Source organism: Staurois parvus, unplaced genomic scaffold (genome assembly GCF_062004578.1).
Source record: "Staurois parvus isolate SC_StPar_1 unplaced genomic scaffold, SC_StPar_1.0 ptg000346l, whole genome shotgun sequence".
Classification (NCBI taxonomy): domain Eukaryota; kingdom Metazoa; phylum Chordata; class Amphibia; order Anura; family Ranidae; genus Staurois; species Staurois parvus.
In genome coordinates, this window is record NW_028318142.1 from 311699 (window position 1) to 339482 (window position 27784).

At 41.1% G+C, this 27784-nt stretch overlaps 1 protein-coding gene across 1 annotated transcript in view; it reads right to left on the bottom strand.

Annotated features, from left to right (window-relative positions):
* Positions 1–27784, bottom strand: part of LOC149456866 (solute carrier family 2, facilitated glucose transporter member 5-like) — a 61408-nt gene that overhangs the window by 1551 nt on the left and 32073 nt on the right. The window contains exons 5-11 of the mRNA XM_089684323.1: positions 26489–26641; positions 23059–23184; positions 16327–16514; positions 11916–12026; positions 8213–8314; positions 5686–5761; positions 4322–4449 (exon numbers count right to left, since the gene is read on the bottom strand). Coding sequence (XP_089540449.1) covers positions 4322–4449; positions 5686–5761; positions 8213–8314; positions 11916–12026; positions 16327–16514; positions 23059–23184; positions 26489–26641 — 884 coding nt within the window. The remainder of the gene's footprint in view (positions 1–4321; positions 4450–5685; positions 5762–8212; positions 8315–11915; positions 12027–16326; positions 16515–23058; positions 23185–26488; positions 26642–27784) is intronic.

Here is a 27784-nt window from a genome sequence, read left to right on the forward strand (position 1 = left end):
AATTACTATATGGGGGATTAATTACTATAGGGGGGATGAATTACTATATGGGGGATGAATTACTATGGGGGATGAATTACTATATGGGGGATGAATTACTATGGGGGATGAATTACTATATGGGGGATTAATTACTATGGGGGATGAATTACTATATGGGGGATGAATTACTATGGGGGATGACTTACTATATGGGGGATTAATTACTATGGGGATGAATTACTATATGGGGAATGAATTACTATGGGGGATGAATTACTATATGGGGGATGAATTACTATATGGGGGATGAATTACTATATGGGGGATGAATTACTATGGGGGATGAATTACTATATGGGGGATTAATTACTATATGGGGGATTAATTACTATGGGGGATGAATTACTATAGGGGGGGTGAATTACTATATGGGGGATGAATTACTATATGGGGGATGAATTACTATGGGGGATGAATTACTATATGGGGGATGAATTACTATGTTGGGGATGAATTACTGTGGGGGATGAATTACTATAGGGGGGATGAATTACTATATGGGGGATGAATTACTATGGGGGATGAATTACTATATGGGGGATTAATTACTATATGGGGGATGAATTACTATGGGGGATGAATTACTATATGGGGAATTAATTACTATGGGGGATGAATTACTATATGGGGGATGAATTACTATGGGGGATGAATTACTATATGGGGGATGAATTACTATGGGGGATGAATTACTATATGGGGGATGTATTTTCAGTTTTAAAAATGTGGCTCTCAAAATAAATTTCAATCGTGGTTTTGGCGAGATTTGGCTCAGTTGAAAAAAAAGGTTGCCCACCACTGGCCTAGGCTATAAGAAGATTACCAAGACCTTGAAACTGAGCTGCAGCATGGTGGCCAAGACAATACAGGACAGGTTCCACTCAGAACAGGCCCCGCCATGGTCAAGCATGGTGGTGAGAGTGTCATGGTCTGGGACTGCATGAGTGCTGCCAGCACTGGGAAGCTACAGTTCATTGAGGGAACCATAAATGCCAACATGTACTTTGACATACTGAAGCAGAGCATGATCCTCTCCCTTCGGAGACTGGGCTGCAGGGCAATATTCCAACACGATAATGACCATGCCATAAGACTCTTAAAGTGGGTCTTTAGTCAGAAAATTAGGTCCTGCTAGATCACTTCAGGCTGGTCCCTTTTGCAGGTATACAGTTTCTCCCAGAAGTGAGTACACCCCTCACATTTTTGTAAATATTTTATTGTATCTTTTCATGTGACAACACTGAAGAAATTACACTTTGCTACAATGTAAAGTAGTGAGTGTACAGCTTGTATAACAGTGTAAAATTGCTGTCCCCTCAAAATAAATCAACACACAGCCATTAATGTCTAAACCGCTGGCAACAAAAGTGAATATACCCCTAAGTGACAATGTGCAAATTGGGCCCAATTTGCCATTTTCTCTCCCCGGTGTCATGTGACTTGTTAGTGTTACAAAGTCTCAGGTGTGGATGGGGAACAGGTGTGTTAAATTTGGTGTTATCGCTCTCACTCTCTCATACTGGTCACTGGAAGTTCAACATGGCACCTCATGGCAAAGAACTCTCTGAGCATCTGAAAAAAAGAATTGTTGCTCTACATAAAGATGGCCTAGGCCAGTGGTCGGCAAGCCGCGGCTCGCGAGCCACATGCGGCTCTTTACACACTCTAATGCGGCTCTTCTGTGTGCCGGGTGCCCGCTCCCCTCCCTCCTCTCGGGCGGCCACCCCAAAAGTCAGCAATGGGCAAACTACGGCCCGGCGGACCTTTTAATCCGGCCCGCGGAGCGTGGCAAACATTGGCTGTCAGGATGTAGGCGGGGCAGTGTGACGAACTCCTCTCCTCTCACAGTCCGCCCTGAAGACCGGAACAGCGCGGGAACACAGCGAGAGGAACGCGCGGAGCAAAGGTAAGTGAATTGACACAATATGGGGAATGAATTACTATAGGGGGGATGAATTACTATAGGGGGGATGAATTACTATATGGGGGATGAATTACTATGGGGGATGAATTACTATATGGGGGATGAATTACTATGGGGGGATGAATTACTATATGGGGGGATGAATTACTATATGGGGGATTAATTACTATAGGGGGGATGAATTACTATGGGGGATGAATTACTATATGGGTTATGAATTACTATGGGGGATGAATTACTATGGGGGATGAATTACTATATGGGGGATGAATTACTATGGGGGATGAATTACTATATGGGGAATGAATTACTATGGGGGATGAATTACTATATGGGGGATTAATTACTATGGGGGATGAATTACTATATGGGGGATTAATTACTATGGGGGATGACTTACTATATGGGGGATTAATTACTATGGGGATGAATTACTATATGGGGAATGAATTACTATGGGGGATGAATTACTATATGGGGGATGAATTACTATATGGGGGATGAATTACTATATGGGGGATGAATTACTATGGGGGATGAATTACTATATGGGGGATTAATTACTATATGAGGGATTAATTACTATGGGGGATGAATTACTATAGGGGGGGTGAATTACTATATGGGGGATGAATTACTATATGGGGGATGAATTACTATGGGGGATGAATTACTATATGGGGGATGAATTACTATGTTGGGGATGAATTACTGTGGGGGATGAATTACTATAGGGGGGATGAATTACTATATGGGGGATGAATTACTATGGGGGATGAATTACTATATGGGGGATTAATTACTATATGGGGGATGAATTACTATGGGGGATGAATTACTATATGGGGAATTAATTACTATGGGGGATGAATTACTATATGGGGGATGAATTACTATGGGGGATGAATTACTATATGGGGGATGAATTACTATGGGGGATGAATTACTATATGGGGGATGTATTTTCAGTTTTAAAAATGTGGCTCTCAAAATAAATTTCAATCGTGGTTTTGGCGAGATTTGGCTCAGTTGAAAAAAAAGGTTGCCCACCACTGGCCTAGGCTATAAGAAGATTACCAAGACCTTGAAACTGAGCTGCAGCATGGTGGCCAAGACCATACAGGACAGGTTCCACTCAGAACAGGCCCCGCCATGGTCAAGCATGGTGGTGAGAGTGTCATGGTCTGGGGCTGCATGAGTGCTGCCAGCACTGGGAAGCTACAGTTCATTGAGGGAACCATAAATGCCAACATGTACTTTGACATACTGAAGCAGAGCATGATCCTCTCCCTTCGGAGACTGGGCTGCAGGGCAATATTCCAACACGATAATGACCCCAAACACACCTCCAAGATAACCACTGCCTTGCTAAAGAAGCTGAGGGTAAAGGTGATGGACTGGCCAAGCATGTCTCCAAATAAAAACCCTATTGAGCATCTGTTGGACATCCTCAAACGGAAGGTGGAGGAGCGCAAGGTCTCTAACATCCACCAACTCCGTGATGGAGTGGAAGGAGATTCCAGTGGCAACCTGTGAAGTTATGGTGAACTCCTTGCCCAAGAGGGTTAAGACAGTGCTGGAATATGATGGCCACACAAAATATTGACAGCAGTTTAGACATTAATGGCTGTGTGTTGAGTTATTTTGAGGGGACAGCAAATATACACTGTTATACAAGCTGTACACTCACTACTTTACATTGTAGCAAAGTGTCATTTCTTCAGTGTTGGCACATGAAAATATATAATAAAATATTTACAAAATGTGAAGGGTGTACTCACTTCTGTGAGATACTGTAGCTATGTAAAACATTAAAAGTAAGTGCCTATACTGTTTAAAATCCAGTAATACACTGTCTCACCCTGCTTTGCACATGCTCAGTTGCTATTTAGTTTTCGGCACTGTGCCTAAAATCAAAGCCACTAGAGGCCATCTGCTGGCAGTCTAAAGATTTACTGCTGCTCAGGGGCTCTGGGCTTCAGCAAAATGGCAGCCTCCAGCAAGAAGAAACATGGACAATGCTGGAGGGAATTTACAACACACACTAATTTGGTAGTATAATTAGTAATGTGGAATGTATCTTACTTGCTAGAGAAGATTATTTTATTATCAGATCGTTAAAGGTAAAGTTCTGATTTAAGTCTCAAATAAGTGTTTGATCAATAAACAATTGTTTTCATTGAAAAAAAAAACATTTGATCCTAATAGAAGATTCAGCAAGTTTGGCCAAATGTATCTTTATCTTTGTTGTGTCAAATATTCATTTTACAGTGAATTGCTGAATCCATAATTGTTTATTTATCATTATGTCTGTGGCCAGTTTCAGCAACCAATAAATAATGAACATGCTCTTACCATAAGGAATTCAAATATGAGCCCAACAGTGAAGTTTGATAACCAGTGAACACTTCCAGCTACCATAAAGGCAGCAGGACGGGAAGCCTGGCGAAACATTTCAGTTGTAATCACGTAAGGGATGGGACCTATTGGACAAGAGAAAAAGGTATTTTATATTACATATTGAGTGACCGATACACTAAATTTCAGCTCCTGGAGCATAACAATAGTAGCTTTTGATATGCATTGTGCCACACCCTTAGCTATCCTTTACAACAACCCACCCTAAAACCCTAACACTAACCAACACCCTCAGGGCATAAAGCCTAAAGCTCTTGAAGCCCATTTTATTTTTTCACATTCTGCTTTAAAGTGGGACTTTAAATTCTTGGTTTAATTCTGCTTTAAAGTGGGACTTCACTCTCTCAATCAACACTGACTATTTTAAATCCTTACGCTACTAGCATTAGTAAATAGATATGAAAGAATATTATATTTACTTATTTTAAACTTTTTTTTTTACATTTGCTCAGTTACTTCCTGGTTCTTATACCTAGGGAAATGATGTCATACACCCAGTGGTGTATTTAGGTTTTGTGCTTCCCTAGGCAACATAAAAATCACCATCCCCTCCCCTCACGCAGAGATCTTGACACCGACCAATACCCCCCCTCCTCCACGAAGATAACCTTACATTGACCAACAACACCCTAGCCCCACCGAAGAGAGCCTTCCACTACACCTCCCACCCCATACACTGGCAACCCCCCCCTATCCCTGCGAGAGAAAAGACACTCACTTTCACAGCTCCGGACATCCCCGGGAACAAGAGTCGGGCTCTGCATAACCCACCAAGCAGCCTGCAGCCTCTCTCAGATCCCACCTGGTCCCCATGCTGCGTGTCCCTTCTTCCATCCCTTCTTTTAGGGGGGGTGGCACTGCTTCCCTGAAAGGTTCTGCTGCCCCCCTCAAAGATGCCGCTGCCCCCCTGAAAAATGCCGCCCCAGGCAAAAGCCTTGTTCTCCTTGTGATAAATACGCCCCTGCATACACCCCAAGAGTCTTCAGGAAGGGGGAGAAGTTTTCTCAGCTACGCACACCCTCCTGACTACATGCCTGAGCTAAAGGCATATGGATTCCAGAAATGCTAGATGAATCATCTGCCCTTACTGAAGACGGCCACGGCCAAAAATGCTAGGGGGGGTTTTCAAAGTGTTTTCTCAGCAAAATAAAGGATGGGGACATGGATTGATGGATGCGTTTGGTTTGAATAATACAAATTAATGAAAATAGCCGTTTTGGTTTGTTGTGCTCAGATGCAATGTAGTTCCGCTTTAATGTTGTGTTTACCCACTTAATTAGCCAGAATTATATTCTACTTACTTGGTCCAATGGCATGGCCGATGACATAGACAATCACGCAGGCTATGCTTAGGTATGGCATCCAATGTACAGTGGTCTAAATGGAAATTAGGGTCAACAATTATATACATCCATATTTAATATATTTTATTACACAATTAGAGTGTAATCCTTACAAAATAACTTTTTGATTTTCTTATTTATTTTTTTTAAGTATTTGTTGTAGTTTTGAGCAAAGCATCTTTTCTTCTACATAATTAGCAATCTTTTAAAAAGCTTGATGAGGGCAGGGACTGCTATGAATGTAAAATATATGTATAGCGCTGTCAAAATTGCCAGTGCTATATAAATACCTGGAATGAATAATTTATTGATTTATATGTGTATTTGATCTACAGTATCTATGGATTTTAGTGTGTACATCTAGAATTTTTAGTTAGGTTTAAAATAAATACTGTATATTCTGAGTGAGGGGTTATTTCTCACTCTTCTAACTGCTGCCACTCTAAATCTGAGATTACACCCCGAGTGGCCCACACTTACTGTATATAATACTTTTTTTTATTTACAAGAGATAGGCCACAGTTTTAAGATCTGCAATTTGCCTATACTTTTCACCATCTTTATATGTTTTATTTTCACTTTAAAGCAAAACTCTCCCCCTTGGAACATACACAGATGTAACCACAGACTGTGCCCAGCCTTCGGGTCCTGGCAGAGCCCATCGGCACATCTGCACACAAGATTTTCTGTACACATGCAAAGACAGGGAAGATTTCGGACTTTGGACTACCCTAATAGCAGTCTTTTCAAGTTTTTAGGAAATCCTGCCTGTGTGCAGATGCCCAGGGAAACCAGCACATGTGAAGATATGCCACAGGACTCTCTCTAAACCCTAGCCCCATGGCACATCTATACATGTGCAGGGGTGGGGAGAAATTGTCTACTAGGGGAGAAATGCACAAATAAAATACTTTGTGAAAAAAAAATGTCATTTGTATAAGGGGAGAGGGGAGGAGGCAGGGCAACATAACATGATAGGGTGAAGGTCTGCTTTAGTTCATAAAACATAATGTTGGCGATGAATTTGTATAAGTGAGGATCCTCCCAACTGCATCTCACCTTTGGGCTTCACCATTTTGTCCCTTTTACAGAATATACAAGGTGAAGCCAGGCTGTCAACAGGGCCGGATCTATCTAATCTGGGGGTGCAGTACAAAAATAAAAGCCAGTGGACATAATGTCAACAATATGTATGAGTCATTGACAGTCTGTCACACAGTGTTATGACCTGGTAAACATTAGTATGTATTAGGCTGTCATTAGATTAGGATGATTAAAGAGAACCTGTGCCCCCTATATATTAGATGTCCCTATCACAGTGCCCCTTTACATCAGAGTCCCCATCACAGTGCCCCCTGTCAGGGATAGGCTTCTGCTATTTATGAGCAGCTCTTTTCTTTCAGTGCTCAGAAGCTGCTCAGTTGTCGGTTAATTACCAGACACTCGTCTCCACAGTGACTCACCTGCCTCACTAGTACAGCCTACAGCCAGCCCTATTCTAATTCTTGTTCCTGATTTTTGGCTCCTGACTATGCTGACTTCTGGTTTCCTGACTCTGGCTCATCTGATTACCCGCTCTGGCATCCAAATCTTGGTTTCTGTTTTGACTATGCTCCTGGACTGTGTTATTTTTGCTATCTCATTAAAGGTGTGATTTTAACTGCTCTTTCTGTCTCTGCCTGGTTTGTGGTTACTGTCACCCCCCTTATCTATGATCAGTTATCCCCATCAAAGTGTCCCCTTACATATGATCAGTTATCCCCATTAGAGTGCCCCCTTACATCAGGTGTCCACATTAGAGTGTCCCCTTACATCGTGTCCCCATCAGAGTGTCCCCTTATGACAGGTGTCTCCATCAGAGTGCCCCTTTAAATGGATTGGCCCCATATGAATGGGTCACATGAGTCAGTGAATGCACTCTGAGAAACCGGGGGGGGCCCAGCTAAAATCTGGGGGGGGGGCACAGCACACCACAGCATCCCCCTAGATCTGGCCCTGGCTGTTAATAACAGTGCTGGGGGGGGGGGCACAGCCCACCACAGCACCCCCCTAGATCTGGCCCTGGCTGTCAATAACAGTGCTGGGGGGGGGGCACAGCCCACCACAGCACCCCCCTAGATCTGGCCCTGGCTGTCAATAACAGTGCGCATATCAATTACATCTCTGCCCTTGCTGTACCTGTTATTTGTCACTGCTTTCCGTAGGGCTGTAGGCATACATCATCAGCCAGGAGGATGGTTAGAGATGGAGATGTGGTTTTAGCTACTGACTATAACACAATAATTGCAAAACAAGGTGCATTTTGGGAAGGAAGCTTTTGAAACAGCTAATGAAGTAAAAATGTTCACTGATCTGAGGTCCTGTGAGTTAGGGTTAGATACACAAGCAACCATTTATAGTAATTTGAATCTTAACTGTATGATCAATTCAGTGTTCGAGACCGAATATTCAGTGTATAGTCTTTAAAAAGCCGCAATACTCCTACCTGATAAATCAGAGCAATAGTTAACACTATACATGCAATGCAACATGTCCCGAAACCTATGAGCAGTAACAGTCGTCTACCCCATGAATCCACAATGAAGACCTGCAACCACAAAGTAAAGGCATGACACATTTATATTGGCAACAGAGCATTCACAAAGAATATACAACAGCTGACGAAAATTAGAAATCATGTTACAGAAAATAATACGACTGCATTTATTTTGAAAGGCTATGCAAAATTGTATGGAAGTAGAAACGCAAACAGATTAAAGTGAAACTATGGACAAAAATTAAATTTTTGATTTTGCCCATAGTTCCACTTTTTTATTTTTATTATTAATAATAATAATATTATACAGGATTTATATAGCACCAACAGTTTGCGCACAGTTTACAAAATGAAGGTAGACATTACAGTTACAATACAATTTAATATAGAGGGTCCTGCTCATTGGAGCTTATAATCTAAAAGGAAGGGACAAAAGGTAATTGCTGTGGGGGATGAGCTGATGGAGGAAATAAATGGCAGTTTACAATTTAGAAGCAGGATAGGCTTCTTTAAAGAGAAAGGTTTTCAGGGATCGTCTAAAGGTGGATAGATTAGGAGATAATCAGACAGATTGGAGTAGGGAGTTCCATAGGATGGGAGAAGCTTGGGAAAAGTCCTGAAGGTGAGCAAGGGAGGACGTGACACAGGAACTAGAGAGCAGAAGGTCTTGGGAGGATCGAAGAGAGCAGTTTGGTTGATATTTTGAGACCAGGTTGGTGATATAGCTGGGGCAGCGTTGTGGATGGCTTTGTAAGTCGTTGCTATTATTTCTAATTTTATTCGTTGGGCGGAAGCCAGTAAAGGGATTGGCAGAGAGGGGTAGCAGACACTGAACGGAACGGTTGGTAAGGTGGATGAGCCTGGCAGCAGCATTCATGATGAACTGGAGGGGGCATAGCCTATGTAAAGGTAAGCCAATGAGGAGGGAGTTGCAGTAGCCGAGGCGAGAGATGACCAGGGAGTCAATTAAGAGCTTTGAGGAATCATTGGTTAAAAAGGGGTGTATTCTGGAGATGTTGCTGAGGTTGAGGCGGCATGATTTGGACAGGGACTGGATGTGAGCCTGAGAGAATAGTTCAGAATCCAGGGTTACACCTAGCACCCTGTTATGCAGGGATGGGTTGATAGTGGTGTTATTGATCCTGACCAAGAAATCAGGGGAAGAAGCACGTGGGGGAGGAAATATTATGAGCTCAGTTTTGGATAGATTGAGTTTTAGGAAGTTCTGTGACATCCAGTCTGATATGTCTGTTAGTAAATCGGTGATACGTGAGGAAAATGATGGGGTGAGCTGAGGAGTAGAGAGATAGATTTGTGTCTCAACAGCATAGAAATGGTTTTGGAAACCATGGGAAGCTAGCAGCTGACCCAAGGAAGAAGTGTAGATTGAGAATAGGAGAGGTCCAAGGACAGAACCTTGGGGGACCCCTACAGTAAGAGGAGTAGGAGAGGAGGAAGTAGAGTTGTAAGTGACACTGAAGATGTGGTGAGATAGGTAAGATTAAAACCAATGGAGAGTACAGTCACGGAGACCAAGTAAAGTTTTTTGAGGAGGAGGGGGTGGTCAACTGTGTCAAAGGCAGCGGAGAGGTCCAAGAGTAAGAGTACGGAATAGTGACCATTGGTTTTAGCGGTTAGTAAGTCGTTTCTGAGTTTTAGGAGAGCAGTTTCTGTGCAGTGTTGTGGGTGGAATCCAGACTGAAGGGGGTAAAGAAGGTGATTCTCAATAAAGTGGCAGCCCAGCTGGTTGTAGACCAGACGTTCAAGGAGTTTGGAGGCAAAAGGGAGTAAGGAGATGGGTCTTAGGTTCCTAAGATTGGTGGGGTCCAGTGAGGCCTTTTTAAGTATGGGGGTGACTAGCGCATATTTTAGAGAATTGGGGAAGAGGCCAGTAGAAAGGGAGAGATTGAAGATATGAGTTAAAGAATGAAGGATAGAGCCAGAGTGTGACCATAGTATTTGCGAGGGAACAGGGTCCAGGGGGCAGGTGGTTAGGTGGGCTTTAGAAAAAAGTATACCAACCTCCTCTATAGTAGCTGGGTTAAACCAGGGAAGTATAGATTGTGCAGGTGGACAAGAAGTGTAGGGTGAGGGAGATATCTGTACAGTGGAGATCTTGATAATAACTTTAGGATAATAAGACACACAGTGCTGGAACTATTTGCTCCATTGAACTCCGCAAAAAATATATTTCCTTTCCATGGTCACATCTTTTTGTAACCCCTTAAAGGACATTAAAGCTGGCCATACTCTAGCAGAATTTACCGTATTTTTCGCTCCATAAGACGCACTTTTCTTCCCCCCAGAAAATGGGGGGAAATGTCTGTGCGTCTTATGGAGCGAATATGGTGCCGCCGGCCTGGTATTCTCCCCGTCGCCGCCGCCATGTTAGAATACCGGGCCGGCCATTCGGCTCTTCTGTGCAGCAGAACCTGCTCCTCGGTCCTACCTGCTCCTGGGTCTTACCTGTTTCTCGGCCCAGCGGTGTTCTCCATGTTTTTTCACCGTCCGTCTTCTCCCCCTGGTGCCGGCATCATCAGTGTGGGCACCCGGCTGTGACAGCTTACGGCTTCACAGCCGGGTGCCCACTGCGCATGTCCGAGAAGTGCTGCGCTTTGTGAATGGTCCTGTAGTCTTCTGGGACCTGTCACATGTCCTAAAAGACTACAGGGGGAGAGGCTGCAGTCTCTGGTCATCTCCTGTACTAAGTCTGCAGTCTCTGGTTATCTCCTGTACTATGTCTGCAGTCTCTGGTCATCTCCTGTATTAAGTCTGCAGTCTCTGGTCATCTCCTGTGCTAAGTCTGCAGTCTCTGTTCATTTCCTGTACTATGTCTGCAGTCTCTGGTCATCTCCTGTACTAAGTCTGAAGTCTCTGGTCATTTCCTGTACTAAGTCTGCAGTCTTTGGTCATTTCCTGTACTATGTCTGCTGTCTCTGGTCATCTCCTGTACTATGTCTGCCGTCTCTGGTCAACTCCTGTACTATGTCTGCAGTCCATTGGTTCAGAATATTTTTTTTCTTCTTGCTTTCTTCTTTGCTTTCCTCCTCTAAAACTTATGGTCAGGTGCTTCTTATGGAGCGAAAAATACAGTAATTCAAAATTTTTCATTTTATGAGTGGTCATTTGATTTGATTTGAAGAGTAAGTGGGGTCAAACTGACATTTTTTCTCAACTGCAGAAAATGTGAAGTTGCAGGCTGGAAAATTTTTCTTGAACAAACAGAATTCTAACAGTGTATGTGGTTTTCAATTGGGAAAGTTCATTCATTCTAAAATCAAATGTTAAAAGCAAACGACATTTGAATGTAGTTTTGAACATTTATCAAGTCATCAAATATAACGTTAATTTTTGTAGGTATGTCCACATGAATCCTCATAAAAACATTTGTTTGAAATTCTACTAGTGTGTGGACAGCATTAGAAAGCCTCAGACATTCTAAGATGTGTGTTAATATACACAGAGGTTTTCCATCTCAGCTCATGATCCTAGAAAAAAAGAACCATATAGGAACAAAGAACCACCTAATGTATATGCCACCTACATCATCAGTCAAATATTGTAGTGAATAGGACAGGAAGATACCTCCCTGCTTGTTGTTTCCTAGCATAAATCTGATCATCTATGGGCATTGGGCAACCACAGAACTCACCGCACCCAGTGTCATTAGAACATTGACAGATCCAGTTGCTACTGTGACATACTGAACAGTGTCATCTGCCACACCAGCTGCTCTGTATATACTGTCCGCATAGTAATATACCTGAAAGGAAACAAAAGTTAGTAAACATGAAATATAATGGAGAAGTATCTGTATTAACAGATTGAAGTACAGTTTCTTTCCCAGCGCTGTACTATCCATTACTCCATACAAACTTCCAAAAATGTTAATGCTCTATTATATGGTTTTTAGGCAAATATTTTATTAGTGTCCTTTTTTTTACTTTTCTAATATTTGCGTTAATTTAAACCCATTCACACTACTTACCAGGGCTATTGCTTACATTTTATTGGTGTGCAATGTATGTACTGTATGTATCAGTGTATACAGTTGTGTTCAAAATAATAGCAGTGTGTTGAAAAAAGTGAATAAAGCTCAAAATCCTTCTAATAGCTTTTATTTCCATACACACAAATGCATTGGGAACACTACACATTCTATTCCAAATCAAAACATGAAGAAAAATATATCAAATTTGTGTTGTTCCTCTAAAAAAATTGAAGAAAAGTGAGTATTACACTGTTCAAAAAAATAGCAGTGTTTGTATTATTCTTTACAAACTCAAACATTCACTATATAAACAGAAAAATATTTGAAGATTTTGCTTTCCTTTGAATCACTTAATGAATATTTAGTTGTATAAGCACTGTTTCTGAGAACTGCTGTACATCTGTGTTGCATGGAGTCAACCAACTTCTGGCACCTGTGAGCAGGTATTCCAGCCCAGGATGATTGGACTACATTCCACAGTTCTCCTCTATTTCTTGGTTTTGCCTCAGAAACTGCATTTTTTATGTCACCCCACAAGTTTTCTATTGGATTAAGATCCAGGGATTGGGCTGGCCACTCCATAACGTCAATCTTGTTGGTCTGGAACCAAGATGTTGCACGTTTACTGGTGTGTTTGAGGTCGTTGTCTTGTTGGAACACTCATTTCAAGGGCATTTGCTCTTCAGCATAAGGCAGCATGACCTCTTCAAGTATTCTGATGTATTCAAACTGATCCATGATCTCTGGTATGCAATAAATAGGCCCAACACCGTAGTATGAGAAACGTCCCCATATCATGATGCTTGCACAACCATGCTTCACTGTCTTCACAGTGTACTGTGGCTTGAATTCAGTGTTTGGGGGTCGTCTGCCAAACTGTCTCCGGTCATTAGACCCAAAAAGAACAATCTTACTTTCATCAGTCCACAAAATGTTGCACCATTTCTCTTTAGGCCAGTCAATGTGCTCTTTGGCAAATTGTAACCTCTTCAGCACGTCTTTTTTTTCAACAGTGGGACTTTGCGGGGGCTTCTTGCAGATAGCTTGGCTTCACATAGGCGTCTTCTAATTGTAACAGTACTCACAGGTAACTTAAGACTTTCTTTGATCTTCCTGGAGCTGATTCCTTGCCATTTTGGCTATTCTTCTATCCATTCGAATGGTGGTTTTTCACTTTCTTCCATGTCTTTCAGGGTTTGGTTGCCATTTTAAAGCATTTGTGATCATTTTAGCTGAGCAGCCTATCATTTTCTGCACTTCTTTATATGTTTTCCCCTCTCCATTCAACCTTTTAATCAAGGTACGCTGTTCTGCTGAACAATGTCTGGAACGGCCCAGTTTCCTCAGAATTTCAGAGAAATGCACTGTAACCAGCATGTACAACGTTTGCTGCCTTCCTTCCTTAAAAAAGGGCAATAATTGCCACCTGTTTTTCAAAGAATGAATGAACTCACTAATAGAACTCCACACTGCTATTATTTTGAACATGCCCCTTTTAATTAGTGATTCAATTACACAGAATCAGCAGCATGCATGTCATGACTGTTGGGTCTGTTGGATTTCTATTACTCTACTACACCTGCTAGTAAATTATTTACCATGTAGAAATATAATTTCTACCAAAAACAGTGATTGATCAGGTTAGTGATGTCTGACTGCTATTATTTTGAACACAACTGTATATACACTGCTCAAAAAATTAAAGGAACACTTTGAAAACACATCAGATCTCAATAGGGAAAAATATCATGCTGGATATCTTTACTGATATCGACTGGGTAATGTGTTAAGAAGGTAAGGATGCCCCATCATTTGTTGGAAATTAAAATTATCAACCTACAGAGGACTGAATTTGAAGGCCCCCCCCGAAAATCAAAATGAAAAACAGATACAGCAAGCAAGTCCATTTTGCTGAAATTTCATTGCAGCAACTCAAAATGGTACTCAGTTGTTTGTATGGCCCCCATGTGCTTGTTTGCATGCCTGGTAACGTTGTGGCATGCTCCTAATGAGACGTTGGATAGTGTCCTGGGGTATTTCCTCCTAGATCTGAACCAGGGCATCACTGAGCTCCTGGACAGTCTGAGGTGCAATCAGGTGGCATCGGATGGAACGAAACATGATATCCCAGAGGTGTTCTATTCAATTTAGGTCAGGCGAGCGTGGGGGGGCATACCCCTGGTACCTTTTTCATAGGCTTTTTTGAGTTTGGGCAAGGACACAAGGACCCCATGATCCCCTATAGCCTGGGGGCCCCATGAGTTGTCAGTCCGCCCCTGCACTAGAGGATGTCAGACGCTCAGGACCCTCAGGCTGAATGGGAGCAGTGTAGGAGTGGGTTGCCGTTCATAAACGGGACCCGCTATATTAGCCTGTGCACACTCCCTGTGTGACACAGCAGAACACCGATCACTGTACGGGACCTCTGTGCGAAGTCTCGATCATGTGATCACTGATTGGCCAATCAGTGATCACATGAATAGTAGTAAGCAAGATGTCACTTTTGACATCATTGCTTACTACGTGTGAAATCTGTGAATGATCACAGAGATCACATGGTACAAGGCTATTCACAACAGCCTTGTACCATGCGACAAGCTGTGACCAATCACAGCTCACACAGTATTTCTCAAAGGCTGCAAGAATGCAGCCAGAGAGAAAGATAGATGATTGCTTTTACAGCCTTTATGGGTATAAAAGCCATCAGTGTAAAAAAACAAAAAAAAAATCTTCATCACCCCCCACAAGTAGTACAGTGTCACTATGGTAACAATGTACTGCTAGGGTGACAGTATGTAAAAAAACAAAAACAAAAAAAAAAAACATAAATAATATAAAATAAAAATGTAAATTTTTTTTGAAAAATTATAATTTTTGGTTATAAACTAATTTGTGTTGTTTTTCTTAACTAAAAAGATAACTGAATAAATGTTGGCCAAGATTTATGAAGAAAGATTATTTATTTTCAAAATTTTAAAAGAAAAACACTTTTTTTAAAAACATTTTTTGGACTTTCATTTATATAGCAAAAAAAAAAAAACCCCAGTGGTGAATAAATATCACCAAAATAAAGTTTTATCTGTCTCAAAAAAATGCTAAAAAATTCATATGGGTACAATGTTGCATGACTGCGCAGTTGTCATTCGTTCAGAATTAGATGAGGATCAAGTCACATTTTATGGCAAATTACTGCACAAAACCCAGTTAATTCCAAAGGTTCACATACTTTTTCTTGCCATTGCATGTGTGGATAAACTTATTCATGTACAGTATTTATTGCTGTTGAGAGCTACCATGTAAGCTTTTGTGTACGGAATATAATGATAGTAAATAATTTAATTCAATCTAAATTGAGATGTATTGCCTTTCGAATGACATGATAATATAACTGAAAGGGTCATAAACAAAAGCTGTAAATGTGCAACTCAATTGATTTTATCTTTGAGACGTGTTCTGATTTTTATGTGCCAATTTTGCCTAGATTCTAAAGCCAGCCATTCCTTTTATTAAAATTTGGCCGGTTTAGCAGGGACCTGCCATATTTCGATCCATGCATGGGCAAGCTGGTTGTTCACAAGTTGACTTATGTACAACCAACCTTTCGGGTTTTAAACAAATGATCAGTGCTGCAGGCTATGGCCAACATTGTAGGCTCTCTGCTGTCAGAATACAGTTACATAGTTAGTCTGGCTGAAAAAAGACAAAAGTCCATCCAGTGCAACCATAAAAAAAAAGTTATAATCCTATACCCACAGTTGATCCAGAGGAAGACAAAAAAACCCAGCAAAGCATGATCCAATTTACTCCTGCAGAGAAAAAAAATTCCTTCCCGATCCCTCGAGAGGCAATCGGATATTCCCTGGATCAACACACAATAGCAGAACGGGAAGGATTCCCCCATCCACCTCAAATGTGTGGATTGGAGAATCAGATCATTTTTTGTCCTTCCACCTGTTGGCTGTGTGGTTTGCCTAAGACATAAAACAATGCTTGTACCATATGTAGCTTTAATAGTGGGAATTTGTTAAAATGATCAGATTGAAAGAAAAGTAGTATAATTTCTATCACTCACTGCATTGATTCCAGACAACTGCTGCCCCATATTCATGACAATGATAGAGATGAGCTGCCAACGCAGTGGACGAAATGAGCACAAGTTCTTGACTGATAGGCGTCCTTCTACTTTTTCTGACTGATCCTCTTGATACATTTCCTGGATTTCGCTGTCAACATCTTCCCAACCTCTCAAGCGCTTTAAGGCTTTGTGAAAAATAAAGAAGGTTCAGAACTTTAGCTTAATGAGTAAACACTCCCCTATAAATGTCAAAAGTTACAACAAATATGAACTCCTGAATCTAGTTTTGCAACTTGCGTATGTAGAACTCTACATAGCTAACAAGTGTATTCAGATTAATGATTCATTATCTCTTTATTTTGTACAAATTGGTTCTTTTTGTGTTTGTATTTGTTAATGGATAGCTCCTATTTTTTTTTTATTATTATTAAATGAAGTCTGCCCCAAAGTAGTAAAAACTAGTATTTTTAAAATTTTAACCATTACCATGATCCACTTCCAAAAAACAACCTAATAGAACTTCTCCATGGGATACGATGTACTGTATGTGAGCATTTTTTTGTTGTTTGTACCTGTATTAGGGCCCAGATGAAATAGTGCGCATTTGACTTTTTTATCCTACCTAAACACACTGACCCTAACACTAACCTAGATGAAGCCCTGATCTATCTTTATTTATTTAATTATTTTGTTTGCGGATTTTTTTTCTTCACACTTCTAGTGGGGAGAAACTTGCAATGTATTTTCTTTTTACTCACAGAGGAAAAAGATATAGGGGAATGTTCTAAAACTAGTGATCACTGGTTAGCTATAGTGGGAGCCGGTCCCAGGGTTGCCACCTCATCCCTTTAAAACCAAACACATATTATTTACACAGGTTCTGTGGCTGATTAAGGTGGTATATGAACTCACTTGATGCCTTATCTGCATTAAATTAGCCTGAGAACATGTGTAATTAATATGTGTTCAGTTTTAAAGGGATGAGGTGGCAATCCTAGCCGGTCCTCCTGTTGATCCAGGACCAGGAACTGCCTGTGACAGCTCAGTCTCCCTGCTAGGGGAGCTCAAACAAGTGCTTTCCCACCACAAAAACACTCAGATGCTGCATATATTTGGCACCATGAAAGAAAGCCCACCTCTGTGATGTTGCATATATGTGTTATGTCAGCAGAAAGGCGTTAAAGTGTGGCTAAATCAAAACATGGAAGAACAGAATAGATCTCAGAAATGGAATGGGATGCCTCGATTTAAAGGGAATATATCTTATTGATCAAAAATACCAGAACTACCCATAATAAAGCCCTCTAGGGTATAATATAATCTCTACAGCAAACTGAACAATGCTTTGCAGCAGATCTTGGAAAAAATAACTCATTTTAAAAATTTTCCCTCCCCCTCCTAACGCTTATGGCTTACTAACCTATCTAAAAAATATGCATATACTTAATTATGTTCAATCTGCTGCTCTGTGTCAGCCAGCACTAGACATGTGTGCTTCATTTGAAATTTGGACAAATTTTTCATTATTTGGAAATTCGGATGTATCCAAATTTCTGAATACACCAATAACGAATTTAAACAAATCTAAATGATTTATTAATTAACCACTTGCCCTCCAGAGGATTTACCCCCCTTCCTGAGCAGGGCATTGTTTGCAATACGGCTCTGCATTATTTGAACTGACAATTGCGCGGTCATGCAACGCTGCACCCAAATGAAACTTTACAGATCTCTGCCCCGTCAGTGTTCCTTGGTGATCGCTGAGTGCCGGTTGGGAATCTCTGATATGGATTTTGGAGGCGTGGGGTTCTGCTTAAAATCCATACCAGACCAGAAGGTTGGCACTGGTTTGTTATATTCTGCTGTGAGTGGGAATCCTGCTGACAGTAGATGAGCCATGGTTGTTAAGGACACGATGGCAGTCGGGAGGCCACCCAGCTCCTTGACAACCAGCTATTCTTCACAGTGAATTTTAATGGATTTTTTATTCCAATTTGATTTGAATACTTCGAATCCATTGTAAAAATTTTGAATTGGGTCGAAAACTAGTAAACTAGACTAAACGAATTTCGTTATGAATGCAATGAAACTAAATTAGAAACTTAACGAAACAAAATAAATGTTTTTTGTTCTGCATGTGTCTATCCAGCACTGCTGCAGTGGAGAAGAGGGAACACCAACAACAGATGGGTCATAGCAAGCCTATGGGTTACATCATCACTACCAGGCATTGCCAGCCAATGTTGAGCATTCCTACCTCTCCCCTATATCTGGCCGCTGGCTGACACAGAGGTGAATCACGTGATTGAACTGGAACAGCATGAAAATAGGTAAGTATGTGCATCGTTCTTACACAGGTTAGCAAGCAGAGGTGCTAGGAGTAGGGAGGGAGAATTTTTAAGATTAGTTAGGGTTACCTGGAACTCTACTTTAATCATGTTTGTAGAGAACTTCTTTAACATATAGACATAGAACTTGCTCCTTCTCGAAGCTAAGGGAGATATTGTTTGAGGGAGGGGGTTATTTTTTGGCAGGACAATGCTCAAGTGCATAGTTGGCTCACGCTCAATAACTAAAATGCCTCAGTTGCAGCTGTACTGTAGCTGCAAACTTAGGTTTGTTTGAGGCCTTGCAGCACCCATTATATAAAGGCTGTAATGCACCATACAGCCTCTCTTGTGCTATGAGAATGACAATCAAAGCATGAAATAGAGTTTAGAATATGCATAAACCCCTGTTAACCAATGGTCCCCACATGCTCCCTTGTGGAATAACCCTACACTCCCTCACTTACTCATGATCCTGGATTCAGTTATTTGGGTGTCAAGTGGAATAAAGGTATTGAGGGGACCTGTTTGCCAATGATAAATTTGCCTCCTTTACTGAATTCAAATATCAATATCCTCTTCCCAGCTGGTATTTGTTTTGATATCTCCAGTTGCACAATGCGTATATTTCTCGGTTTGGCTTGACAACAGTTAAGCTGACCATCACTGGACTGGAATCCCTTTTACGAGCTGGGTCTTTACCACAAGTCCACCCTAATATCTATTAGGCTTTGTAAAACCCCACAACCTCAACTATGACTAAGTGTCAGGCGCACTGACCATGGGATATTACAAGCTTGGACAATGATGATTGGGAAGATGTCTGGGAGTACCCATTCCAAGAATTACTCTCAGGCAGGGATTAGCTTGTTTAGAATTATACACAGTTCTTATCTTACATTTGCAAGATTAGGAAGGATCTCACCCAGTTCCTCCAGACCTGATGCACTGATGGACTTTATCCACATCTTCTGGACATGTGGAAGAATAAGCGACTCAAATGTTAAAGTATATCACATCCTTAAATGACACCTCAATCCCTCAGGATCCAGGTATTTGTCTTTTGAGTCTGGTGGAACCCTTGGCTATGTGGAAATTGACCAGAATACTACTTAGTCTACTGTTATTTTATGCTAGAATAGCATTTGTATTAATCTGGAAGTCCTCAACCACTCCAACCCTGGAACATTGAAAATCTTTGATTATTTCTGTTTTGCCTCTATATAAAGCAGCACACAACAGCAGAAGATGCCCCGCTAAAATGTATAGGATATGGTCCCTGTCAACCGAGTTCCTAGTTCCTATATCGAACTAAAGTTGTCTGATGCAGGGTGCCTCACTAGTTCCCTTCTTTACAGAGAATATAAAATAAGACAAATTTGATATAGGGTGCTCCTTTGAGTGCCCCAACTGGAGAGATATCCCTCAATATTAGTGCAATTCTGAGTCCAAAAATAGAAAATCTGTTGGTTAGAATCTATCTTTTTTCTGTAAATTCCAATACAAAAATCTTTATGCAAAGAATTAAAAAAAAAGAGTGGCTAAAGTCAAAGCTTTGGTTAGATTAGAGAAACGCTCATTGAAGAGATTACTCTTTACTTCCTTTTCCAAAGACATAACAGGAAGTGGAGGAAATCCAAGAATTTGCCAGAGTGAGAAGTCCCCACTTACATACAGTAGTTGTCACTGGACTAAGAATCTTCATTGGAAGGTTTCCCTGAATTCCTGTTCTGGTGACAACTGTACATTTTTTATTTATCCATCATTTTCTGACCTGGGGACAATAACAATTGACAGTGGTTCTAATCCTTCCCTACTCCATCCATAACTAAAAAATGTTTTGGCTTTAGATGCATTTTAAAGTATAACTAAAGGCAAAATGTGTTTTTCTTTTTTTTTTAGAGTGGAGAGGGATTAGAACACATATTAGTTTTGATTTCTGTCTGTGCCCCTTTTAGGGAGATTAACCCTCTCTATTTATCCTGTTTACTGTTATCATTGAAAGTGAAAGTATAAGGAAAGCCCAAATTTTGGGTTGACATCAGAACAGTAACAGAGGGGAAATCTTCCAGTGGGGACACTAGTTCTGGTGAGCCTGGTCACACACCGGGATTCCTTCCCTTTGGAGGGATATCCTCTCATTTCCTGTATTGGTTATGGGACAGGAAGTGAAGGTAAATCTCCCCGATGGGACACAGATGACCAAAAAAACTGACCTGGGTTATAACCCCCTTTAATTTAAACAAAATAAAATAAAGTTTAGTTACACTTTAAATATTTGTTTCCCCTTCTATCTCAGAAAGATGAGAGATGAGGCACTGTAAGAATAAAAAATGTGCGTCCTCTATTTTCATGCAAAGGACTGAATGTATATTTATATCATAGCTGACAGCAACCAGTAAAGTTACTTAAATTTTCTAGGACACTGATTGCTTTGGGATCTTTGTAAGACAAAATTCATACCTCTGCATTTCCATGTGTTGCAGTTTCAGTACAGTGTGTGGTTTACAGGAGTACTAGGCACTTTAAATATTTAAAATCAGGGCCGGTGCTAGACTATTTTATGTCCTAGGCAAGACCAGCTACTTGTGCCCCACCCTAAAAAAAATAATTAAAACAAACAGTAGAACATATTAAATCAACAAAACATGAAACTGCTAAATTTCTTTTAATTTGCAAAAAAGAGTGCCATAAGATGCCGCCATCACCAATATTAAAAATCAGTATCACAAACAGACTGTAACTGTGGCTGGCAGTGGCAGGGTGACAGTTGCAGTGAGTGGAGGATGATGGATCCACACTCTGACAGGTCCCAGGCTAGAATTCCCCATGCAGTGGCGTGAGATAAAATATTGTGACAGCATGCAGCTAAACTGAGCGATCCCACACAGTGACAGATCAGACACAACACACCACCACCAACACTGACACAGATCTGCAGGACCAGCAGGCACTAAAAGAGCAGGCTGTGGGATCCTGATGATGTCATCACTCACTGACATTTTTCACCTGATGGATGGCCGGCTGGGTCACAGTCACACAGACATGAGACATCAGAGTGTGTGCTAAGCCCAGGCGCCCCTAGGTGGCAGTACACCCTAGGAGGCCACCTAGTTTGCCTAGTGGAAGCACCAACCCTGTTTAAAATTCATCCATACTAAATGTGTGTTTGCTGGAAACATTACCAAAGATGTATTAAGTTGGATTTTATCTCTATGTTTCTATAAATGTATATGTTAACACCTTTGTGACTGTTATAATATACCTTTTTAAGTCCACCTCTCACAATCTGAGATTGTTAATAAACCTTGCAAAAGAAAACCAGGTAAGTGATTATTCCTAGCCATCCCTTGTTCTCAAACCTGCTGTTATTGTTATGAAGTCAAGTTAACTGACACATTGGGGAAGGTTTATTAAAACTGGAGCATTCAGAAACTGATGTAGCTGTGCATGGTAGCCAATCAGCTTCTAATTTTAGCTTATTAAATTGAGGTTTGACAACAAAATCTGGAAACTGATCGGTTTCTGTTTCAATATTTTATTAAGAAAGTTTTGTTTTAGGAATACAACAAGCTCAAGATACACCCACGCAGGGGCAGAGCAGAACAATAACACATAATTAGATACATTCTGCTCACTTGTATTATTCAAATAGCGGAATGTCCAATGACATCAAGGAGGGATGGTAAAAAGCCAAACCAAATAATAGCAGCAGCAATCCATCATATTACTGGAAAAAGAAGAGGAAAAAAGAAGAAAGAAGAAGAGAAAAAAAAAAATCAAAAAGAAAACATGGAGGAAAGGAAAACTAGAAGAGTCACGGATCCAGGGCTAGCACAGACAGCAACTATAAGAGGCCATAACTGGTAGGAGGCAGGGATGGCAAGGAATAACATATCCAAGGTTCCCAAACCTTAAGGAATCTCGGATGAGAATCATGAAGAATGCTGGACATCTGTTCATTGATCAACATAGCATTCATCCGGGCCTTCACCCCCTGGAAGACAACTGAAGGGGTTCTCCAAGCCTGAGCTATAGCACGTTTGGCCGAAATAAATATTTAGGATGCCAATTTCTGCTGAGACCTAGACAGACCCAAAATTGGGCAGTGCAGGAGGGCCACCCTTGCATCCCTACGGACCGTAATATGAAATAGCGTTTGTAGCAAACCAAAATCCCTAGACCAGAAGCCTATCAATCGCGGGCACGACCACCAAATGTGCAATACGTCCCCAGCTGATTAGTTTCTATGCAGAGATACAACAGATTTTGCACCACGCAGTTTTAGTAAATAACCTTCATTGCAACACTGATAGACTTGGTCAATGCATCTAAGCTTTATAAAATACTCTTGTCATGCAAGGGTTAATACATACATTTTTCTACATTAGGCAACACTTACCATTTCTGGCTTTTTCCTCGTTGCCCTTGTGCAGCAGTGTGTATCTTGGACTTTCAGGAAAGAAGGGCAGTACAATAAGCTCTAGTACAGCAGGAATTCCGGTGAGAGCCAGCAGTATGGGCCAACCTGTGTGGATTGTGAGCATGAGAATCGTTAGAAGTGGCACAAAGTCTTCACTAAATGTATATATGTATATAATATACACTATATTGCCAAAAGTATTGGGATGCCTGCCATTAAACAAACATGAACTTTAATGGCATCCCAGTCTTAGTCCGTAGAGTTCAATATTGAGTTGGCCCACCCTTTACAGCTATAATAGCTTCAACTCTTCTGGGAAGGCTGTCCACAAGGTTTAGGAGTGTGTCTATGGGAATGTTTGACCATTCTTCCAGAAGCGCATTTGTGAGGTCAGGCACTGATGTTGGACAAGAGGGCCTGGCTCACAGTCTCTGCTCTAATTCATCCCAAAGTTGTTCTATCAGGTTGAGGATAGGACTCTGAGCAAGTTCCTCCACCCCAAACTCGCTCACCCATGTCTTTATGGACCTTGCTTTGTGCACTGGTGTGCAATCATGTTGGAACAGGAAAGGGCCATCCCCAAACTGTTCCCACAAAGTTGGGAGCATGAAATTCGCCAAAATGTCTTGGTATTCTGATGCCTTAAGAGTTCCCTTCACTGGAACTAAGGGGCCAAGCCCAACCCCTGAAAAACAACCCCACACCATAATCCCCCTCCACCAAACTTTACACTTGGCACAATGCAGTCAGGCAAGTACTGTTCTCTTGGCAACTGCCAAACCCAGTCACATCATCAGATTGCCAGACAGAGAAGAATGTTTTGTCACTCCTAAGAACATGTCTCCACAGATCTAGAGTCCAGTGGCAGCATGCTTTACACCAGTACATTCAACGCTTTGCATTGCACTTGGTGATGTAAGGCTTGGATGTACCTGCTCGGTCATGAAAACCCAATTCATGAAGCTCTCTACACACTACTGTTGTGCTAATTTGAAGACCACATGCAGTTTGGAAGTCTTTAGCTATTGACTTAGACAGTTGGTGACTTCTGCGCACTGAGCGCTTCAGCATGTGCTGACCCTGCTCTGTCATTTTATGTGGCCTACCACTTGGTGGCGAGTTGCTGTTCCCAGTTGCTTCCATTTTGTTATAATACTATTAACAGTTGACTGTAGAATATTTAGTAGCAAGGAAATGTCATAGATGGACTTATTGCACAAATGGCAACCCATCACAGTACCACACTTGAATTCACTGAGCTCCTGAGAGTGACCCATTCTTTCACAAATGTTTGTAGAAGCAGTCTGCATGCCTAGGTGGTTGATTTTACACACCTCTGGCCATGGCTGTGATTGGAACACCTGAATCCAATGATTTGGAGGGGTGTCCCAATACTTTTGGCAATAAAGTGTGTATATATATATATATATATATATATTATATACAGTTTATACACAAATATATTTATGTATACACATAGCAGTATTTCCTTTGGCAATATAGAAAATATTTTTGAGAGCTAACAGCTACAGTGCCTTTAAAAAGTATTCATACCCCTTGACATTTTCCACATTTTGTCATGTTACAACTAAAAACGTAAATGTATTTTATTGGGTTTTTTTTGTGATAGACCAACATGAAGTGGCACATAATTGTGAAGTGCAAGGAAAATGATAAATGGTTTTCTAAACTTCTTTAAAAAAAAAAATGTAGCAAACTGAAAATGTCTAAATTAAACCACTGCGCAAAATCCCAACCCCTGAATCTAAATTGTTTCTGTAAGAGCTATTTTACACTGCTGCACTGTGGTGTGGCCGCAGCTTTTGTTCAGCGCAATGTATCTGTGGTGTTTGTGCGGGTTACCCACTGTTTCCCAGAGATTTCTATTACATCCTGTGTTTTAGCTGTGTTTTCTGAAAGTGGGAAACCATGGGTAACCCGCACAAAAACAGTGGGTACACTGTGCTGCACCCATGCTGCAGCCAAATTACAGCTCAGCAGTGTGAAACCACTCTAAGGGAGCAGATTCCCAGGACAGGTCTGGTTGGCACTACATGTTTTTGGTGCAAGACTGCTTGCTATCAGTGCAGAAGGCCCAGAGGATAGTATTAGGACTTAGTTTAGTATTAGGACTTAGTTCACATTAGGGGTTAAATTCAGTGTTAGGGATATTTAGTGTTAAGGGTTCACTTTAGAGGATAGTTAAGTGTCAACGTTCAGGATGGGGTAGGTTAAATATTGAGGAACACTCTAAGGCTGCCTTTTTTTAATTTGTTTTCTTCAGAGCAGGGGTGGGCTGACCATTAGGAAACTCGGGCACTGCCCGAGGGCCTGGGGTCAGTAGGAGGCCCCATGAGATGCCACTGGTACCTTTTTCATAGGCTTTTTTGAGTTTGGGCAAAGACACAGGGGCCCCATGATCCCCTATTGCCCGGGGGCCCCATGAGTTGTCAGTCCGCCCCTGCTTCAGAGAGAATCTTGAAGTCGTTTTCAGATCTTAGAGAACTCCTGCTAAAACCAATTCACTGGGGTCAGTGGAAATAGATCATTGAGATCATGCAGCTGGCTGTCAAGCGGCACTAGTCCTGGAACTATGCACACATCACTAAATGGGTGGTCAATCAGCAACAGCTCGAGGAACCCCTAGTGAGCCCTGGGGGACCCCTAGGAGAGAATAGCTACTCTAGGGCCTAACATGCTGACTTTCTATACTATTCACAATTGTACCCAATTCTGGAGCCTTACAATAAAATCTATAAGCAGCAAACTTCCAGAGCTACTATCAAATGTTTAGGCAGATTCTGAAGTTGGTGATTTTACCATTACAACTATTAGGTTCCTTCTAATTACATAGTTACAAAAAGTTAGAAAAGCATGATGCTCTTCAAGTCCAATGTCTTACAATTGAAATTCTGGTCTATAGCAAGGCAAAGCAAAATGTTAGCCACACCAGAACAAAAACAATCCTTGCGGACCACCCAAAGGTAGTATTACCAATTCTCTGGGTCATAATTCCATTCTATTAATCGTTAGTAAGTACAAATTTACATATTACTATTTGCAAGATCATCACCCAGTCTTTTTTTTCAAATTCAACAATTACCTTTGTCAACACTACCTCATTCAGGGCTCAGCCGCTCTTACTGTAAATAACCCCTTTCTTAACTTATTGTAAAATCCTACTCCATAGGCAACTAACTGTATATCGCCTTGTCCTTTGTACTATCCTTGGGATGAACATACCTAATTCTTAGTACACTGTAAAATTCTTAGCATATTGTAAAAATATCCATTTCTTTTATTAGTTTAGTTGCCTGCCCAATAAAACTCTTTGTTGGCTAGGAGGGCTGACCGCTGAGAAAGTGGATTCTCTACTGTATGTAGTATTATAAATATCACAAACCCTTACCTTGCATATTTCCAAGGATGAATCGGATCCCGAAAATCTGTGCCATAAGAATACCAATGGTGATCAACAGCTGAGGCATCACCCCAATACCTCCTCTAAGATTTTTAGGGGACATTTCTCCAAGGTACATGGGGACCACATTGGAACATAAACCTGGGCAAAAATCAATACACATCAATTATGTTATAGTAATAATGTAAAGTAAATATGTGTATGCAAATATAATTCACCTGTAGCAGCACCTGACTGCCAATGTTTAGTGCAACATAGTACACTGCATGTTTAGTTTGGTATCACCACTAATCCTCTAGATCACATGTGTCAAACACAAGGCCCGGGGGCCGTATCCGGCCCGCCAAGTCATTTCACGTGGCCCTCACACCCAGGGCTTTTGTAGCCGGAAAGTGGCAGAGTGTTGTAGAGGTAAAAGCTGAGAAGGAGAGGTGGAAAAGAGATGTGGAAAGCCCTTGAAAGAGGGCTGAACCCTGCACACTGTACACAGCACACTTCTGCACTCTGCATGTAGCGCACCCCTAAAGCCCTGCACTCTGTATATAGTGGTACTCCTGAACTCTGCATACATAGTCTTACGGATAAAACCAGTCTTTTGAAGGCAACCTAATGCTGATGTGGCCCATGATGAAATTGAGTTTGACACCCCTGCTCTAGATGTACAGTATTTAAAGCGGAAGTCACCAATTCAAAGAAAACTCACTTATCTATCTATGTCTCAATGCTTTACTTTGTTAACAAATCACTTTGACCCCCCCAGCATTTCTAGCCACAGCCATCTTTAGTAATGCCAGATGATTCATATATCATTTACTTCCTGGAATGCATCTGACCTTAGCTCAGGCATGGAAACAGGAGGGTGTGCTTAGCTAGGAAAGCCCTCCTCCAGGTGAAAGAAAAAAAATGCCCACGAAGACTTCTCGGATGTATGGCATCATTTTGATCTAGGCCAAAAACCAGGAAGCAACTGAAGAAGCAAAAAGTTTAAAACAAGCAAACATAACATCTTCCTATTTATTTACAAAGGCTAGCAGCATAAGGAATAAAAATAGTTATTTATGAAAGAGTTTAGTTCCTCTTTAATAGGTTTAGTTATGATATAGCTAGTCAGTTGTCATTGCAGTAGATATACAGTAAATGTGAAGCAAAGGATCTCAGAAAAATTTGCAGCTCCTGCAGTATATTCAAAGTAATGGTGAATGATCTGCGACAAAGGATGTTAGAGGATAGGTCAGGAATTAGCATCTTATTTTGATCTTGTGATATATATATATATATATATAT